Here is a 20,441-nt window from a genome sequence, read left to right on the forward strand (position 1 = left end):
CCAACTCAATTCAGCCTGACGGTCTGCATCCGCCTACAGCTCCAGAGATCAACCTGAGGGGTCACGAGACCGGTAACATGGCAGCAAAGAAGAAAAGAAGAAAAGGGAACCAATTAATCTTGTTTTTGCTCTTGTTTTGTGAGATTAGGGAAAAACTTGAAAACATTCTAAAGTCAAACTTAACTCAATGGCAATAAAGCTGAAGTCATTTTATTCATTTTATAAACATCAAATGAAAAAATCAGCATTAAATTAATCTGTATCAATAACCTAGATAATTAACAAAGGCACAGGTAAATATGATAAAAAATCAATGGTTTATACACTTATACTGCTGTCTAGTGGTAGAAATGTGAACACTTACTTTGCGTGTCCTTACAGGCTACACTCTGCGTTCACTAAATCAACAGCACAATACAGAGGACAAATAAATATCAGTGCCAACAGCAAGATTTCTGTGAACACAAAAATGACTTTGATTAAACTATGTTACGAACTGTATTGCATCAAAGAATGCACCGATTAATCGAAAAGTTGATTCTTACTGTGTACATGGATAAATGAATATTAAATCGCATGTAGTCAACTACTGTTGCTAACACACTCCCATCGGTCCAGGATTATTTATTTATATTCATTAATGTATTTTCTTCTAATGTTACCCTGTTATGTGCTTGCATCATAGACTATAATAATTTATTGCATACGGTCATTCTATTGCCTTCACTTTTATTTTGAAATATTCTTCTTTCCGGGTTACCTGTTGTGCTTTGCATCTCGTCTTAAAGGAAAAAACAAAAAAGGGATTTGCAAAAACGAAATTTGGCTCGTTATTTGACTTTGGTTTTCTCGTTTTTGAATTCAGACACCAAAAACGGAAATACGACAGCCCATTTCCGTTTTCAATTTGAAACGAAAAACCAGAATATGGTATTTCTGTATTCCCGTTTTTTCGACTGAACGATAAAACAGACTATCAAAACGTACACGGACCGAGTAGGTACGTTTGCTAAAGAGTTATGCTTTGTCTCGTACATTACCGCTTTTTAATAATCGCCACGGTCTCTGAACACATGAGACACACTGGTTGTAAACTGGCGGTAGGAAGAATTTACCTGTAAGAGTCTGTCCATTCTTTTTGGTCTCACTGACCACTTTTCCCTTTTTGGAGAACGCCATTTGAAATAACTTCTCTGACTCACGTAATTCTCTTACTCTTTGTTCTGTTTCCGCATCTCTTCCCCAGTCTGTGTAAATCTCACTCAAATCGGGAAACTCGGAATACACATATTTGATTGGCTGAGCAGCATCACATGATGTGATTTACAACTGTTGGGATCTGACCATGTGCTTTGAAACAAAGGGATCTGGCCTGCCTAGTTTGCAGATAAATCTGCAGCCTGATCTGAGTTTCAGATAAGAGCAAGGTCCAAGGAATGTTTAGATGCGAAAGCAATAAACCATCAACACTGCGACCCCATTGGTCAAGGCCCACAGACACCCCAGGAACCCCTGTGGCTCAGCTACCAAACTACAAAACCCCTGAGCACCCCTAAACGCATCACTTATCCCTCTGACCCCGTCAGGGAAAGGAAGCACGAACACAACGTTGCTGTTTTAAAAGAAAGCCTGGGTCTTCAGTTTACATTCGCTGGACGAATAGAGACTGTTTGTTTTGTTTTTGTTTCGCATCCTGGAAAAGGAAGCAGACAATTTGCCTGCAGAAGTGAAGAAAACAGATTCTTTAGAGGAAGAGGAAACACTTCTCTTTCCACCAAGTCGACTTATGCCGGTTCCAAGGACGAGAATTCCCTTGACTTCGGAAGAAATTCTCGGCCACAGACAGTATTATTATTGCGCACAGAGCTGCGCAGCCTGAGACATGAGTAGCTCAGAAGGACCATCTCATAGTAAGGTTTACTTAAGGTGTCTGGGCTTAGTTAGTTCATTGTGTTTATTATCTTGTTTGTGTTGCTTAAGTTACTGTGTCATTTAACGTGGTGTGTATGCTCAATAATCGCAGAGATTAACGACCGAGATCGTTAATGTTGTGTAGAAATGACTGTGTATTTCATACTGCTGCAATCGCGTTGAGAGCATTCAACGCCGGTGGGGCCGGAAGTTGTTGTTTCATCGGTTCAAAGGTCAGAGCCGCGGCTTGGTGGATCAAAGATCGTCAGCCGTGTTTCTGTAGATGAGAGTAGACAAAATGTAATCAACATTGAGCTGAGGGCCCGATGCTCGGTGCCAGCCGCTGATAATTTGTTTTTGAACTTAGCTGAATGCGCTGACCATGTTTAATATTCAACTTGCAGTGGCAGTTGACTACATTAGCTCAAAAACACTGGATGGCTTAGGTGGAGACAAGTAATCTTGAGCTAGTGTGTAATTTATGTCAAGAGAAACACAAAAGATACGTTTTAAAATCACTAGACTGTATTGCTGTGCAAAACAGCAGAATGAGTGTGTAGTCTAGTATATCTCACCTTGAATGACATGAGAGTTGTCCTTCAGGAAAAAGTTGTACAAGTACTTGGGGATGAAGGCAGACATGCAGGCATATGCCAGGGCTGTAAAAAGGACAAGTTAAATATGAAAAGAAGCCAAAAAACTAAAAACGAAAAGTAGAAATAAAAACCTTTATTATTCATTACCTTCATTATTAAAGTTTAAGTAGAGGAATGGGGCACACAGTGAATCCAAACCTGAAATGATGGGAAGAAAACAGTTTATAATACAAATTTGCTGTCACATGGTTGTAACTGAGGGCAAGGAAGGGAATTTCCAAGATGTGACATGAGCACCATCTAGTGTCCGGGCATGTGTAGTACAGTAAGGAATAACACAAACAGAGGAGGAGGGGGTTGGGGGGTGCAACAGAGGGTAAAACAAAAAGAATAACAAGAAATGTAACATCATCTCCTGACATCAAGACATGTTGACTCATATGAAAGTGGAATCTTGTTTGGACAAAACTTAAATATACATTTTAAATATGTAATTTAATCTGGCCTACAACATATAAAACAAACAAAGTAAATCTAAGAACATTTCTTCCAAAATAAAAGAGCCCAGAGGAATCAGTCTATATCGTGCTGTCAACATGTTTATTGTGGAGCTCTTGTCTTTGTGGAGTCACTTTATTTAAATGAACAACAGGACCGTACGTGAAACTGAGGTCTAACAATGTATCCCTATCCACAAAAAGTCACCAGTGTGTCTTAAATGGATTTTGTAATTAGTCCTGTTTATTTTCAGATTGCTTTACAAATAGTATGTTTCACAGAATTTAGAATGGAACAAATTAAAATAAGTGCAACTTGGGGAAATAAGAAGTAGGAGCAAGAATACAAATGAACGATGCTTTCAAGAACATGAATTAAAGGCTTATCAAATATCAAAGAAAAATCTCACAGGACACCAATTAGATCTTTTGACACTAAATACTGCCACTATTATTAATATTGATGCCGGCATGCTTCACAAACCTACTTCAAGGTAATCAAGTCAGCTTTGAAAAATGTAATGTTTAGTCAAGAGGAAGAAGGGTTGACGGGTGATTGGTGTGTATGTAGCGTGTACGTGTGAGTGTAAGGCTGCATGTGCAGTTGTGCAAAGTTCGGGAAGACCTTTGCAGAGTTCACTGATGTCCTCTGGGAGTTCCAGATGTGCACAGCGCAGAGAGGAGGAGAACAGACCAACAGGCTTCTTGAAGGGCGTGTAGAGGCACGAGACGCCACTAAACACAGGGTCTCCCAGCAGGTCTGCAGGGGTCGGCCTGGAAGACTTTTGGATGGAAGAAATGTCAAGCATTTCCTTAATAACTCCAGGACATTTTCAGGCAGCACCTGTAAAAAAACAAGCGTATTAGCTCCAGTACACACAATACACACAAGTCCCATTCAAACTCCTAATAATCCCACGAAAAAGTCAAGAAAGATTAGGTAGTGCTTACACAAAACTTAAAGTGGGACTAGATGTCTGATTGAATACATTCAAATAAAAAAGCTTTAAGTGTGTAATTCTAATTTAATGGAAAATATAAAATCTGTATTTCCAGTAATTGTTAAGTCAAGTAAAGTTGTCGACAAATGCTCCGTCAGAGCTTTATCACATATTTCTTGATCTAAATCAGGAAAACTCTCAATTTAGACATTTTAATTAGGCAAAGAACTTTGTATTATTGCTAAGTGAAAACATAAAATAAGATATTGTTTTATATAATACTGTAATGTCAATAATGCGACCTAATTCCGTCTAAAAGCTCTTTCATTTAAAAACACCATTAAAATGTCTTTATTTATTATTGTCTTTATTATTGACTCAGATCTAGGCAGACAATGATTTTGACTTCACCTTGATGGCATCCAGGCAACCATGTTCCTCAGCAAGGACAGTGACAATGTCGTCTATGCAACCTGAGAATGACAAACAATATCACAGAGTAAGCCTAATTAAATTAAAGAGCATATTGCTCAGCACTTTGATTAATTATGTCCTTTTTACTTACCCAAGGTTAGGATGAATTTCAATCTCTCACTAATATCAATATTCTGCAGCAGTCGTCTACCCTGTAATTGATTCACAGCATTAGAATTGATGTGGCAAATGATCCATACAGCTGGAGTTCAGGCCAAACGACATCAAAAAATCTTGTTTGAATGTCTTATTCTTGTCTGAAGATGTTTTTTGAAGGATTCTTACTGCACATAATTCAAACAACAAAACCCCAAGCGACCAGACATCAGTTTTAGGTCCTGAAGGCAGAGGAGCTTCATCATGGGAAGAGTCACTGGGGTGGAAGGAGCCCTGAGCGATCACCTCTGGAGCAAGGTATGATGGGTACCTGAGGTCATGTTCACAGAGCAGATAAGACACATCACTTTTTCAGCCTCTCTGAATAATATGGATATCCAGCATTCCCTTTAAGATCAAACACTATAATGAATTACTGGTTCAACAGCTCAGTGTAGAAACATCCCGTCATAGCTTTTCATTCATTTGTCAGCGTTGTTGAGTTATTAGGTTGTAATAATGTCAACTCCATATTATAAATGAATACATAATATTATCGAACAAAAATATTCTGTGAAAAGTGATGCTATTGCTCACATTTCTGTCATTAAGTGATGTATATTCAGGTGTTCCTAAGAATACGCATAGCTGTTTGACAGTTACATTTATTACATATTTTCATCCAGATGTTATTGAGAGACATGTGCCATCATTCCTCTTTTCAATCTGCAAAAGGATATTACACAGAGACACTTGGTAGAACACAAAGGCCTTTGGATTAGGATAAAAGTCCAACGATCCGTTACAGTTTCTCAACCAGGAAGCTATTTTGATGCCCCAAAAGCTGGTTTCTATGAAAAAGCAATGAGCCATTATGCATCAATGTTACGGTCAATTACCTTTTTTTATGATTTGACTAACAGCAAACAGATACAAGTGAAACGTTGACCCTGAACAGACATGCACATAGCTCAGTGCCAACAGTTGAAGAGTTCCAGAGCGCTAATGGACCTTCCGCTGTGATGAATGAGGAGAACAAGACGTACCCTATGGGGAAATCTACATCGGCTAAACTTGCATTCTAACCTAGGGAACCAGGGACTAAACTTGGTTCCTGTGCGACTGTTTCAGGTGGAATACCTACTGCTGGGGTGGTACTCCCCTAGCTGTAATCAGCTGACAACATGTTGAAATGGTAACTTGTGGTGTTGTGTTGTTGGACAACAATAAAATGCAGTCCTACACTATATCATTTTGTTTACCACTTGTAAATACAAAGCTATATATATAATGAATTAACAACAGACTTGCTTGTTAATCACAGCAAACATGCATGGTAAAGCTGTATGGCCATGTCGTCGGAATTAACTCTAAATTTGTATTAAAATATTTGAAATGAATATCGTTTCCTGCCTCTGCAATGTGATGGGAACAGCTGAGTGAACGTGACCAATTACGTCATTATTCTGCGACAAAGTAGTCCACGGAAGAAAGAAAATAGAAACATAACAATTGTGGAACTTAAATCAAACTAAGTTATTTAAAAAAAACTCAAGGTTGTTTATGAATCATCTTTTCCGTATTTTTTGAAGAGTTGGTTTCTCATTGTAGTTATTACACACAGGCATTATCCGTTGCCTCCTTACATGTTGCGACGGTATCCGATCTATAGCAGATATAACGGAAACTCTACCGGCCTATTTTACATCCGGATACTGCTGAGATCTAACGGCGGGGGCCTCAGAAGCTGGCTGCCTGCCTGTCTGTCTGTCAGCTAGCTAGCTGTAGCAGGAGCCAGTTTTAGCAGCTGTCAAGCCCCCACCTCTCCCTGAAACGTGCTGGGGTTGCGGTTCAGAGTCCATGTAAGTTCCAAAAAGCTGTTTATTATTTTTTTTACAACTAACCGATCTTACGTCGTCAATAACTTCTAACCAGCCGCCTAGCTAGCGGGATGCCAGTGCTAGCTACATGAGAGTTAGCCCAAAGTCAATTTGATTGTCCTTGTCCCAGCGACATAGTTCTGTGTGAGCTGAACCGAGTAAAAGCTAACTGACAACACTAATACACGTTGTTGAGCAATCCATCCTCCACAAATCACAATGCATTTTAATTTTGTGATCAACATTAACTTCCCCAACATTAAATTATTGTAGTTTGATTGCTGTATCTGCAAGTGAGTCGATGCTTTAGTCTTTGTTTTATTTTCTGACTACCAGAGACTATAACTAAGTAACTAGTTAGTGATTAGTAAGTGGGCTGCAGCCAACAATCGTTTTCATCATCTACTGATTCGACTGGTTTTGTCAAAATACTGTTTAATCCAAAACACTAATTTGGTGATATAAAACAGAATAAATGATGTAAATCCTCATATTTTAGGAGCAAATAATAATATAATCCATTATACAAACGTACTGTAAGCTGCATGATTTTAATGTGTAAATGAAAAGTGTATTTATGTCGTTTTTTATTTAACATCCAATCCTTTCAGCACTCCTCTACATTAAATACGTGTGCAATGACTCCTCCTCTGAACAATTAAGAAAATATGGAAATAAAAATAATCACAATGGGCACTCGACAGTATAATGACATTTTATACTCTAAACATTTAATCAATGTTTTTAAAGAAGTGATACATTATCAGATCATTAGAGTCTCACTATTTCTGCTGTGTTATGTTTCCAACTGTTTTCCCGTTTTTCTATGCAGACATAGACAGTAATTGGTGTTTTATGGTTTATATTTATGTGAGTTATGAACCTCATGTCATTTATTAACCAATTTCATGAAATTTCATATGCATGTAACTTAGTTGCCGGCATGTTACATTTGTAATCAAATTGAATTCGGCATTGTCAAACTCTGACACGGTATCTCAATTATTACATTACAGTCATTTAGCAGATGCTTTTATCCAAAGCGACTTACAATAAGTGTATTCAACATAGGTATTCAAGAGAACTACTAGTCACCAGAAGTCATAAGTGCATCTCCTTTTTTAAACGAGCATCTAAGAGCATAAACCAGAGCCAAAGTTCAGTGCAGAAACATTAGTGTGTTTTTTTGCTCTCTCTCTGTTGTGTGTATTTTTATTTTTGCAAGGCTGCATCTGGTGCTAAAGACTGAACCTCATCTTTTAAGTTAAGATGTGTAGGTCCCTCTAATGCCTTCAGGTGGTGCTGGCATACTGTTCTCTCTTTTCATTTACATTGGTCTGGTTGGCAGACAGGTGGGGGAAGTATCCTCATAGTTTATTTTCACTGTGGGAATGAAGCATGAGAAGAGCAAACACTTGTATCCTGGTGGGTCTGCTCACCACCATACCAGAGAAAGCTGGTGGTTAAATGTAACAGATTTACCCATCTGATTCAAACCACCTGTTTAGTCTGTGTATCGCTATGCGGTATTATCTTTGATATTTTAATTTGATAATGGATGTAGACATAAGATATTAGCGTGGAGAACTGTTGACTAAGCAAACAAGTCAGCCATGCCTATTTTTAGGAGCTTGATAAGGCAAACACCAGTTGAGCACCAGCTGTCCCCTCTTAGGTGCAGTTAACCTGCTGGATTTGTACAGTTGCAAAACAGGAGATGAGTCATAAAGATTTTGATTTCCATACAGTGAAGACAGGTAAACGGCATCCTGGAGTCTGCTGAAAGCCCACATCACTTTAACGTTCTTAACACTTTTGGCTATTTCCATTTGAAATCCAAAGCTGGATTGAACTTTGTCTTCATGCTGCAGTACAGACCTCGGCCCCAGGACTCATTTTCAGGGGTTATCCAAATGAGATCAGCCTTTTTGTGGCTCTTGTCATTACTCCACCACTGGTCCTGTTTAAATCAATTCGGTTTCTCAAAAAGCAATGCTTTGATCCTTGATTTTATCAACTCCAGCTCTTTTGTGTTTCTAATTTCCTCATCCCCCCCAACATTTTGTTTTCATCTCGGGCCAGCTGTTGTTTTCCAGCGCCTCCCTGTAATATGTGTAAGAAGTTTTCTTCCCTTTTCATGCCTCAGCCTTGTAAAAATCCTTCGTTTCCTGTTTTAAAAAAAAAAAAAGAAGTAATTTGCCAAGCTCAACATGATAAAGGGACATTACCCCAAAACCGGTGTCCAGTTGTGTTTTGGTTGAGTGGCCCAAAACTGGCTGAACCCTTCTAAACTTCATGTCCAACACTGAATGCTTATGATGTTGATGTTAAGTGTAGTTTAAGGATAAACTATCTGAATTTGACTTCTTTACACTTGTTACTATGAAAGACAGATAGGAAGGCTGTTGTGAGGTTTTCATTCACTAAAATGTTGCAACAAACCTTCAAATTAAATGAATCTGGAAACAAGATGTACTGATTTGTTTTCTCATTTTTATAAGAAGCAACGTATGTTCTTCTGATTATCTCTCAGCATGCGTTGTGCACGAAGGGCCGATTTTGTCCAGGTTTTGGGAAACCAGCCAAAATATAGCAAACAGTAAACATCTATTGAGACATTGTTCATACCTACTGGGACTGCACATGGGAAAACATGTCAGATTATGATTGTTGTCAGACATTTTCAAACATATCTGAATTTTTGCTTTTGGAATACAGTGTTTACTAATGAAGCGCCGGTACATTATATTATATGTTAAACAAAATAGGAAATGCCTGTACAATGTAATGCAGTCCTATAGAGCAACCCCATACCACCGTTGCAGAAATGAAATGTTTTTGTTGCGACTGTCGGAGAGAAGTTGGCTTTACTCAGTGGTCAGTTTAGAGCTGTAGTTTGTGGTTACGTTGTACTGGAATGCAAACCTCGTAACTCCAAACATGCATCTTTGTAGATGTTCAGCATAGCACTTTAGAATACCGTCTCTTTTTACAATGCATCACTTGAGTAAACTTGAAATTTCGTGGAATAGGGTAACTTTCTAAGTATTTGTTAGCTTGGTGCCTTCATTTAAAACAAAAGGAAAGATACTATTGCAAAATTTGCCCCTACACGTTGTATTGCGAATGTAAACAGTTCGATATATTGTCCAGCTCTAATATCTAGCTTTTTGTAGTATTAAGATTGCTGAATGTGTTTTTTGTCTGTTAGGTTTTTAGCTCGCTCCTTGTTCAAGATGTCAAGTCACAATCCTTTGTTGAGGCTGGAGCAGCGAGCGTCCGAGGCTGACCAGATCATCGAGTACCTCAAACAACAAGTCCAGCTGCTGAAGGAGAAAGCCAGTAAGGGACGCACTTCAACTTACACAACCGCACACTAAATTGCTTATACATAGAACATTTTGTCAGCTGATTACGAGCCGACACAGTCTTACAAAAAGTGTGTATCTATCTATCTATCTATCTATCTATCTATCTATCTATCTATAGTACACTTTTATAAATGATGAAGTTGTGTTTCCAAATCTGTCTATATTTCTGTGCAGAAAGTGTTCAGATGTAGTGCATAATTCATTTCTGTATTGGCTGTAGGAGTGACATACTTTTGGGCTGAAGAACTGCTTACGTGCATGATTCACAGTCTCATGATTTAAAGAGTGAAATCCCTGTCGGACTACGGGCAGTTTTATGATACCTGAGGCCCCGCGTGGTATTCATAAGCTTGACTCATAAAAAGGTGGTCAAATGAGCCAAATATATTCCATACACAAATTAATTACTTTATGAATGTAATTATAAACATGTTTTAGGTAGAGTTAAGTCTTATTTTTTACAAAATATAATAAAAGAGAGCAGAAGTTTCTATTTCTGTTGCAATTGGGTAAATGATAAAGCTCAGCTTTGAATAATCTTTATGATCTTATACAATGACAATTGTATCACTTGCACAATGGGAGACGTATGAATTATTCTAAAGGAGTAAGGACAGGGTGTTTTTGTAATCCAAAAACTGGATTCATGGACAATTCTGTGGTTTCTTTAACTCCAAAAGAGACACAATATAGACTTTTAATAGTCACTATGTTTAAGTCGATATTGTATTTGTACTAGTTCAGCAGTTCTGACGATGTCCTGTTGGGATAGTGAAATTTCATTCCAGTGCTGAGAGCTCACAAGACTTTGCCTTTGCTGCAGTCGTCCAGGCCAGTGTCAGGGAAGAGAAGAAGCTGATGGTGGAGAATGCCAAACTGAAGAATGACATAGAGGAACTGAAAAAACAGCTGCTGGAAAAAGAGAAGAAGAGGGGAGGTATGTTGGGTTTGGTTCCCAGAAAAATCTTCCATCACGGATTAAATGTTTGTCTTTTAAAGACCTTGATGTTGTTATCCTTCATATCTAGTTATAGAAGCGGTTGTGTGACATTAAGAACATTTTGATGTCAGTTGTTGCTCATTATAGCATTGTTTGGTTTACTATGCATGATAACATCTTTTGCATTATAAGCCCATTATAACCGGATCTTTTTATTTATTTTTATTTTTATTATAAGCAGCCATAGTGCTTCGAGAATCCCCATTACAGTGATGGGGACAACATGTCTGCCAGCTATGTGCGTCTAACGTACGCTGACATTCAAGGGCAAACGGCTCAGATCATTAACACACATTTAATGTTTTCCAGAAAGACAGAGGGCTGGAAGAAATAAGCAATTTAACCTTATTCAAAAAGACCCAGTATGTTAGTGTTGGAACGTAGAAGGAATGCGTTCCAATGTACCAAAGACTATGTTTCTAATTGTGATGTTTATTTTTGGGGGGTTTCTTTTCAATGGCTTTAAGGTGGCATTCAATGGCTTAAAACATGGATGAATAAGAACGTTTTGAAAGCATTGAGATGGCGAAAACTACTGAATATGAATATAATAGTGCCTTGAGAAAAACATATCTGCAGCAAAGGAATAAAAACTGTAAACAATTTCATTTTAGTTGAGTTGAAGGCGAGCATTGTTCAAACCCACATAAGTTATGGCTGCAATACTTTTTTTGGGGTCCACTTTGGTTGTCTTATTAGCGCCTCGTCATGGCAAACATGATTGATTGCAAATAGTTTTCTATGAACACATCCAGCATACATGGAGCAACAAAGGCATTCATTTGGTAATGGGTTTCTGGCCATGTGACAAATTTAAGACAAATTTTCGCTTTTTTCTTAAGCTCTTCAGTTTTGGTCTCCACCAACTCCTGATTAAAATACCGGTCTCTTTAGCTGCTAAATGCTTCATTGTGTTCACCAGCCAGACGCTAGGTCAGGGTCAGAAAACCAAAACTGTGAGCTGTGAGAGGCTAAAAGAAACCTCTGTAGACCAGAGGGGGGGGGCTGGCTGGTAATATGCTGTGGGTTCTTCACTACTAGCAAACCCTTTATACTTTCCAGTCATTTGATTCATTTTGAATGTAACAATATGGATAAGTGCAGCTTTAATTTAAAATTCTGGTGGAAATCCCAATGTTTCCAGAGATGCATGAATAAAATAATGCACCGGACATCTACAATAACGTCATTTGATATAATAGCGCAAACCCTATGACCCCACAGCAAACTTAAGGGGAATGAGTTTAAGAGGTTGTTGCGTGTAATTCCAAGGTAAACCGGAAAGGTCCTGAGCTGAGGTCCAAACATAGAATTAAGGTAATTAAAAGTATTATGGCGACGGTGGTGTGCCTGCAGACCAATGTTTGTCAGACACGGGCACTGGATTTTTCTAGGAATTCAAACATCAGGCGCCTTAAATGATGGGTTATTTTTTTTTCTGGAGAGTTATTGTCGGACATTGTTCCCTGCTTTACGGCTCCATTTCCTTGTTTCCATCAACTTGGACACTGTGTCATTTTCCCTTCTAAACTGTTTGCATCAGGAGAGCAGTCCTCCCACTGGGTGTGTAAATAAATCTACCTCTGTATCATTTCGTTGGACCATGTTGATGCAACCAGCTCTGTCCGTACGAAGAAGTCTTTCAGACAGTAACTGTGATCCACCATTTAATCATGTTTTTCTACCGACCTTTTGCCTGTTTTCCCTCCTGTAGTGCGGGCAGTGGCCATGCCATCGACTGACAACAGCGTTGAGTGCATTTCGAAGCCCACCCCTCCAGCACCCTCTGCTTCCCCGGCTGCTGCCGTCCAGAGCTCCCCTCCCAAAGATGAGAGTAAAAAGAAGAAGCCGGAGAAAAAAGGTAACAGCTGGAGAACAAAATGAAGCCACATTTCAGGGTTTTACGATGAATCCCCTTGAAGTTTTCACATCTAATAAAATGTGATTAAATCTCTTTAGATATGTCGTATAGCAACATTTGTATCATTTATTTCAGTTTTTCATCTCTTTCATTTTCAGCAGAAAGGACTAAAGTCATAAACTGCAGAATATATTCCTACTTCATCAACATTGTTATTATTCTTATTTAGAACTTAAAGGCAGAATGCGTTGGATTTTCCTAATGACCCCTAGAAGTGTGTGGCAGCGTCTGTATCTGCCCTCTGCCTGTCTCTTCTTATGTGCTGTGTTCTGGATAACCAGGTGCCAGATTGTAATCACGCATGCAAGAGGAGCTCAGAAAATGCTGGACACAGTGCCGAAAATGTTTTTCCACTTGAATTTCCGGTGATCGTGAATGTATGACGGCGAAATCAGCCTCTAAATGGATCCATGATCTCCGGGCCTCAGTAGGAAGACTTTTAGTAAAGCTGCATTTGTTTTGGACTTTTATGGTTTCTAAGCTTCGTCTGTGAAGAGGTGTCCTCGTCTAATGTCCCCAGTGATTGAATCCAATTTTTTAAATGATTTAATATTTTGTGGATGTGTGTCATTCAAGGACCCATCATAAAACCAAAGTATCCCTATGTGTCAAATATAATGGCATTAAGCTGTTTCACATTTATAAGTTTAGAATACAAAGCAATAAATCACTCAAATATATATTTCACTTTTAGCAATAAGCTATCTGGAATCATCATCATCATCATCAGGACTGTCGGGCACAGTCAGAGAATGATTAGCACTGGATGTGTTTGTGAGGTTATAATTTAGAAAGGGAATGAAACAAGCGTCAAGACACTTACAAATTGATTGTTGTGTCTGGCATTCCTTACATCCAGATGTTAGGGAGCTGTTGATGAGGGTTCTTTATAAGGTGTTGTACATGTGTGTTACCTCAGGCATTAATGTAACCGTGTTCTCACCTAATCCAAACAGTCATTACTTGTTAGTCTACACAAACCCATGTGTAACTTCAGTGTAGTCGGTAATGTTTCACGTCGCTGTGCTGTCATCGCAGCAGAGCATTGATTACACAGAGGAGAAATGTTCAATATCAAAGGCAGGGGTTGGAATTCATATTCCTCAGAGCTGGTGTCGGCTCGGAGGAATGATTAAAGACTGTGTGGTCATTTGATCAGTGCAATCCACTGGAATGAATGTGTAAGCAGACCAGGCCAGTGAAAGGTACTCTGTGTCTCTCGGGAGGAAGCATCTGCTATTCTGCTATGTCATTGGATCACAAAGCACTCACCCAAAAGTGCGTATTGGTACCCTCATTTAGTCAAGGTTTGTGCCCCGCGTTTCTGGGAAGAAGTGAAAGAAGTGCAACCCTCAGGCCTGTCATTGTGGTTTTTTTTTTGTCATTTATGGGAGGAAATTAAAACAGATTCCAGACAGATGCCCAGCATTGCTTCAACTATGATTTGTTTTTTTATCATTTCCCTTGGAACCATACCAGTTGGCTGAAATATTGTCAGTGCTTTTAAACAAACATTTTCGATAATATCATGCACATTGTAGAGATAGTAGCATGAAAACTCTCACAGATGCCTCTCGCCATGCAGCAAACCTTCCCTCAACACATGATGGATAGCTACTGTCTGTGCTAAAAGTGCTCCGAACCCAACTTCCAACACCCAGCCACATTGCTCTAACACGCTTTCATTCAAATGACACAAACGTACTTAAATGATATACAAAGTGTGTAGTATAACAGTGTTTGTCTTTCTTGTATGCCAGGAGGGGAGAAAGCTGAGAAGAAGCCCGCAGCCCCCAGCCAAGAAGACGCCAAGGTGGACGTGTCTCGTCTGGACCTGCGTGTTGGACGTATAATCACAGCCGAGAAGCACCCTGATGCCGACAGTCTATATGTGGAGCAGGTGGATGTGGGAGAGGCTTCTCCTAGGACAGTGGTCAGTGGGCTGGTCAAACACATACCTCTGGACCAGGTACAGTACAACTCGTATACTTGGCTGCTAGTTTATTATATACAGCTAGCTAAGTGCAATTTGCAGAGTGGAATAAAGACGTTTCTGCAATATCATGAGATGTTAAAATGCAGTGTAATTACCAGGGTTGGGTCAGGGAACTTTGTCTTATGATGAACTGGCCACCTCAGAGATTATGTGTAGAGATTCACACACATTCACTGATTTAGCTTGTTTTTGAAAGTCTCATCAGGCTCCAGGTCGCAAGCCTGTAGATGTCAAAATCAACATCTGCCGACCTACAATGTCTGCTTATGAGTGAGGAAAATGTAGACTTCAATACAAATTTTAATTCCGTACTACCTTTATGAATCCCTGCAGAGACGCTATTTGAGAGTTGTTTCCACTACACACACAAGCAGTGCTGTATACATTTGTATGCATTAGTGGGTCTCTAGGGTCATAGTAAGGATTTATTGGTCCATTTAAAGTGACTTCTTAAGTGCTGGCGGTTCTGCTTAGAAACTCAACATTTCCTGTGCGTGTTTCAGGATCTCCATTGAATATCGGTGTTTATTTTGCTTCACATTTATGTTTTGCTCCCGGAGCAAACAAATTTATGGTTGTCAAACTTCTGCAACAGTCCATTACCAACAGTCTTAAATCAACTCTTTGCTTGTTAACTGTAGTATTTATACAACTTCAATCAAAGTATGAGAGAGGCTAATCATAACATAATGAAGTGGCTATGCTCCACATAAAATATAGCTCATGTCAAACAGTTTGTTTTGTAAATTCAGAACATTCACATTCTGTCCCTGACTTGAGATGAAAAATTCAAAGTACAACCAAAAGCCTCCGGCTTGACGTTTTTTTTGTTTTTTTTAAGTAAATCGGGTATTATTTGTTTTTCTTCTCTATTGTCAAGGATATATTGGCTGTAAAAATGCATTTAATCTTCTGTCCCCCGTGCAGATGCAGAACCGCATGGCGGTCCTGATGTGTAACTTGAAGCCAGCCAAGATGAGAGGAGTGGTGTCCCAGGCTATGGTCATGTGTGCCAGCTCACCAGACGAGGTCGAGATTCTCGATCCTCCAAGTGGAGCAGCACCAGGGGACAGAGTTACTTTCCAGGGCTTCCCAGGTACCAGCACCCGATTACTGTACCCACAAAAGCAGATTTCACTCCCCTCCACCGCTGAGTGACTGTGGGTGATTGTCATGGAATTAAACCCACTGAAAGAATTTCCCAGCCTAGTTTCCACGAAATGCCTCTGACTGTAGGAAATGGGAGGGTGTCGTTTATGCTTCTCACTGCCAGAAACAACACCAGTCATGATGTGCTCTCAGACCCCACTGAAAGCTCTCATTAAATGACTCCGTTCTGTTTGTTGGTGGCTAAATGGCCTATGACTGCTGATTTGACAGACTAATCAACGGTTATTGCTAGGAATGTAACCTACTCTAAGTCAGTCAGAAAGACAAGTGTCTTACAGTAACTGTCTTAAACTACTGTGAACCCTATTCCTTATTAATTTACACATCAACTAGACCGTACAAGAGTTAAGGTCCCTCCTGGGAATTAATACAAACACGACCTTTAATGAATGTGGCCTAAAATCAAACACTGCCACCAACAAGCCAGTGTGATTTCAGTCTCTCTAGTTTTGAAAACACACATTTATTATAGAAGTTAACAAAGCTGAATATTAGTGATGAGAAGAGGATTTGTCTTGTTGTTCTTGTAATGTTTTGAGAAAAAGAACCAAACGGAAGTTTTTCCTGTGAAAAAAAAAAAAAATCGAAGAGGAGGATATGATGAAGGTGGATCTGTGGTCCAAGTACCCGCATTCCAGATGCATCAATTGAGGCTTTCATCCCTGCTGAACACATTCTCTAAAAGCTGTTTGATTCACAAGGCATCTCTGTGGCTAGAATCATTTGTATGGATAATGAAATAAAAAGAGTCCAATCCTCTGAAAACTTCACCAGAGCCAATCCACTGCTGGTGTGGGTACATGGCTGTAATTGCCCGCATTTCCCCAACTAATGGGGCCCAGTACCTCTGCTTGAACTTAAGAATGTGCTCAAGTTGCTCATCAAAACCTCTCTTTCACGCTTCTGATCAAAACTGATTGTTGCCACTCTTGGGTCATAAATGGCAGCATTGGGAAATGAAACACATTTGTGTCCTCACACCATGAGATGGTTGCGTAGAGAGGAAAACGTTGACACCAGACAGAAGCCAGCCAGTACCGGTTATGATTTTATTCTCGGCAACATCAAAAACAAAGTCCTTGTGAAGTGAGACCTCATTTAATTGTTTTCCCTGGATGTATGCTTTGATTCTGAGAAGTTTGGTTTCGATGTTTTGAATTATGGCTGAGAACAAACTGCACTTTAAAAAGCTGACAATCTAATAGAACAAATAAAACTATTTACAATTCACATGGGATGTATGAAATTAGAATTAGCCTGATGAATCATGGTCATTCGCTCACAGTGTGTATTTGCTTCAGCTTATAACACAGATTGTTTCAGTGTACGCTGAATATGAAGAAGCCAGGTTAAGTCATCTATCAATGTATCAAAACAGTATTTCAGATATGGTACTGTCTTGGATACAAAATTCCTGCAAGTGTGATGGATGAGCAGCGAACTGAGGAGTTTCTAATGCATTAAAACTGACTTCTTGACTGCAGGTGAACCAGACAAAGAGCTGAACCCCAAGAAGAAGGTGTGGGAGCAGGTTCAGCCAGACCTACGCACGGACGGCCAGTGTGTCGCAACCTACAAGGGAGCTGCCTTTGAAGTTGCCGGCAAGGGAGTCTGCAAAGCCCAAACCATGAGCAACAGTGGAATCAAATGAAATAACAGAGCTGCTTGAAATAGCTCAGTGTTTACTTGGCAATCATCTGCAGTGATGAAAATGAGATGTAGTTGAGAAAACAGAAGGGAAAGGAATGGAAGTTAATGCTTTGAAGATGTTCAATAAAGGGATTTGAAAAGTATACATACTTTTAATGTCTGTCATAAGAATCTGTCCCATGACAATCAGGGTTTTTTTTTTTGTTTTTTTTTACCGCTAACATATACACGGCAAAGTGAAGTTATTCAATACAACTGTGTTTCTGCTTGAATTCATCAACTTTGTCCTGTCTCCGGAGGCACATTAGCTCAATTGTGCTTTGGTTTTGAGGTTATGAGTCTAAAAGACATCAGTTTTGGACTTGAGCGAGCATCATTGGTTTCCACTTTGTCTAGTCCCGGGCATTTTAATGAGCAGGAGATGAAACAGGGATGTTGTACTACAAAGCCCAACAAAAACAGATCGGGTTCTCCAGCTCTTTGCTCTTTATTTAGATGGTGCTCAGTCCCACCTCTCCAGTCTTCTGGCCCACTGTCGGGACCTCAGTCCCAGCTCTGTGATGCCAGTGCCATGTGCTTTATTTTATTGTCCTCTTGAAAGAAAAAGTCGACCCACCTCCGGATGTATCGAACGACACCGAAGAAACAGACAGAAAGCTGTGCACCAGAGGCTCTAATGTTACATCTGCAGTAATTAAGGCCATCCACTCTACAAAAACAACTGTCAGGGGTCAAATCCGACCATCGCACAGAACTTCTGCTTACTGTTTGAGTCCTCTTCTTCAACAAATTTAGTGTATTCTCTCTTTTTTAATTCCCTGGAGAGATAGTCACCTGTGCTGAGATAACTACTCCACCAATAGACCTCAGATGGAGGAAATGTAAATGATATAAATATCAGCTTTCATCTCTAATATTTTGAACCAAATGCAGAAATGAGTCAATCCATAGAGCTAATTTTGTTTTGGTATCTGGCCACTACCACACTACACACAGGATGACAATTCTTTAAACTTTTCTGCTTATAAAGGGATCCAGTTTCAGAAGACATTAATCTCCTTCACTGCAGTTGGTGCATCTTAACATCTGCATGTCTAAACTGCTGCTGCTGTTACTTTTGTTGCCAATAGATGGTGCAGTGTAGATTTGAACTGCAGTCGTGAAACTGCTGCTAACGCCACTCTGCAAAAAGAGTGTCTGGGACGGGCCTGGTTTTCTATCGCAGCACACGGATAGTCTCCCAACAGGTGCTTTAACACCCACCTGATTGTCAATCAAACGGTGTCCTATGGGGGTTTGTATGGTTTTAAATGACTTAATCTGTCCCTTTTCAGGACACTTATGCACCTCGAGTATAAAATAACAAGAGGTCCTCAATGAGGTGAACCTCTCATTTTGGTTTCGATGACATATACAGCTCTAGTAATTAAGTGACCTCCGCAAAAGCCAAAGCCTCTTCTCACCTAAACCACAGACTTCTTCCTGGGTTTTCTGTGACCACGAGTGTTGCAACCTGAGCGAAAACTCACTCCAGGATATTTTGAGTCAGACGGTTGGAGACCATTCGTTTCCTAATGGAATTTTCAGCTGCATCTGGTGTACACTGTGAAGCCATTACCTATTCATCCAAACATATCGCACTATAGATTATCCGAGTTTTCCTGATCAGTACATTTATATTTCTTTATTAGGATCTAGCTTCTTAAGTGGACACTTTTGTCTAGAGTTTGTAATGTGAGCCAGTTTTTGGGGCCATTACTGATTTCACAGGTTGCCTGTGCTCTGTGGTGTTTGGTTTACATCGTCAAAAGCTAAAGACGACCTGTTGCTGCTTTATTAATTCCCCCTAACTCATTATCCTCCAGGTTAATATGTCTTCAAAATGACCTCAGCAAAGAAAAATAATTCCTCTAAGCAGGCCTTTATGGAGGTGGACACATAGAAATGCGACAAGGAATAGAAAAGTTTTGGATAAACCCAAACAACTATTTTCACCCATCTGAAGACAGGATTCTGGGAATTGGTAACTATGACAAACAGGCAAATTTAATAATATGTTTCTCTAAATATTGGGTTTGAAGTTCCACAAAGAGGAACCCAACAACCAGAACATCATGAAACAGAAAGGGCCACACGGAATATATTTCTCATTTCTGAAGCCAAGAAGTCAGTTCATGACTAGGCGTCAAAGTCAAGCTATGACAGGACCTTATGAAGAATTTGGAAACCTCTGGGATACAAGCCGTGAGTCATATTGGTCAGCATGATTTGCATTTTGATACTGCAAGATCTGGTTTAATATTAATCGAGACATTGTGTTTTTTTTGATTACTTCAAGATCCTTTGGATGTGTGCAGGGATCTGTCAAATTGATAAATGTGTTATTCTTTTATTATATTCTCCCCAACCTTGTTTTCAAAAATGATCTATTAGCTGAGTTTATTTAGCAATAAAATCCCCCCAAGTTGACTTGAACCGTTGGATCAACAGTGGTCTTGTGTTTTCATTATATGCAACACCATTACAAAGACACCGTTTTAGTTTAAATATATTTTATTGTTGTACGGTAGCTCTTTACTGTAGCCAGATCTTTTCTTCCGTGTTTTGTCTTTTAATGCATTATATATGGCATTTAAGACAAGTCATATTTTTTAATTCTTAGTAACAGATACATTTCAAACATGTCTTTTTTTAAGACCATACTCTATTAGCTGAAGGAACATTGGAAGTGCCCAAACGAACCATCATTTGTTTATCATCACCACTAATTAGTGATGTTTAGTGGCCAAGCCGCTCAGTTTTTATCATGTACATTGATAGGACTTTGTATTTAGTTGACATCTACTACTAATAATGATGTCATGATGTATTGTTATTTCCAAATCCTCATGAATATCTTCCAAGCCAAAGTTGTGGCTGTAATATTTTTTCTATCCTG

At 39.3% G+C, this 20,441-nt stretch overlaps 2 protein-coding genes across 3 annotated transcripts; one reads left to right on the plus strand and one right to left on the minus strand.

The window, feature by feature from the left end:
* Positions 1-3,226: 3,226 nt before the first annotated feature.
* Positions 3,227-5,869, minus strand: LOC142950095 (TBC domain-containing protein kinase-like protein). Its single transcript, XM_076091994.1, has 6 exons — positions 5,849-5,869; positions 5,562-5,596; positions 4,705-4,846; positions 4,511-4,571; positions 4,357-4,418; positions 3,227-3,848 (listed from the first exon to the last, which is right to left on the minus strand). The coding sequence occupies exons 1-6, from the start codon at positions 5,867-5,869 to the stop codon at positions 3,534-3,536; spliced, it is 636 nt and encodes a 211-aa protein (XP_075948109.1). The 3' UTR covers positions 3,227-3,533.
* A 350-nt stretch (positions 5,870-6,219) lies between these two features.
* Positions 6,220-19,978, plus strand: aimp1a (aminoacyl tRNA synthetase complex interacting multifunctional protein 1a). Of its 2 annotated transcripts, XM_076091332.1 has the most exons (7): positions 6,220-6,377; positions 9,607-9,737; positions 10,590-10,703; positions 12,481-12,627; positions 14,448-14,656; positions 15,611-15,779; positions 17,338-19,978. In XM_076091332.1, coding segments are annotated over exons 1-7 (939 nt in total). In that variant the 5' UTR covers positions 6,220-6,375; the 3' UTR covers positions 17,505-19,978. The 2 variants fall into 2 exon arrangements, with proteins under 2 accessions (XP_075947447.1, XP_075947448.1); XM_076091333.1 differs by lacking the exon at positions 6,220-6,377.
* The last annotated feature ends 463 nt before the right edge of the window (positions 19,979-20,441 follow it).

The sequence above is a fragment of the Anarhichas minor genome, unplaced genomic scaffold, assembly GCF_050575085.1.
Source record: "Anarhichas minor isolate MPS153535 unplaced genomic scaffold, ASM5057508v1 ptg000014l, whole genome shotgun sequence".
Taxonomy (NCBI): domain Eukaryota; kingdom Metazoa; phylum Chordata; class Actinopteri; order Perciformes; family Anarhichadidae; genus Anarhichas; species Anarhichas minor.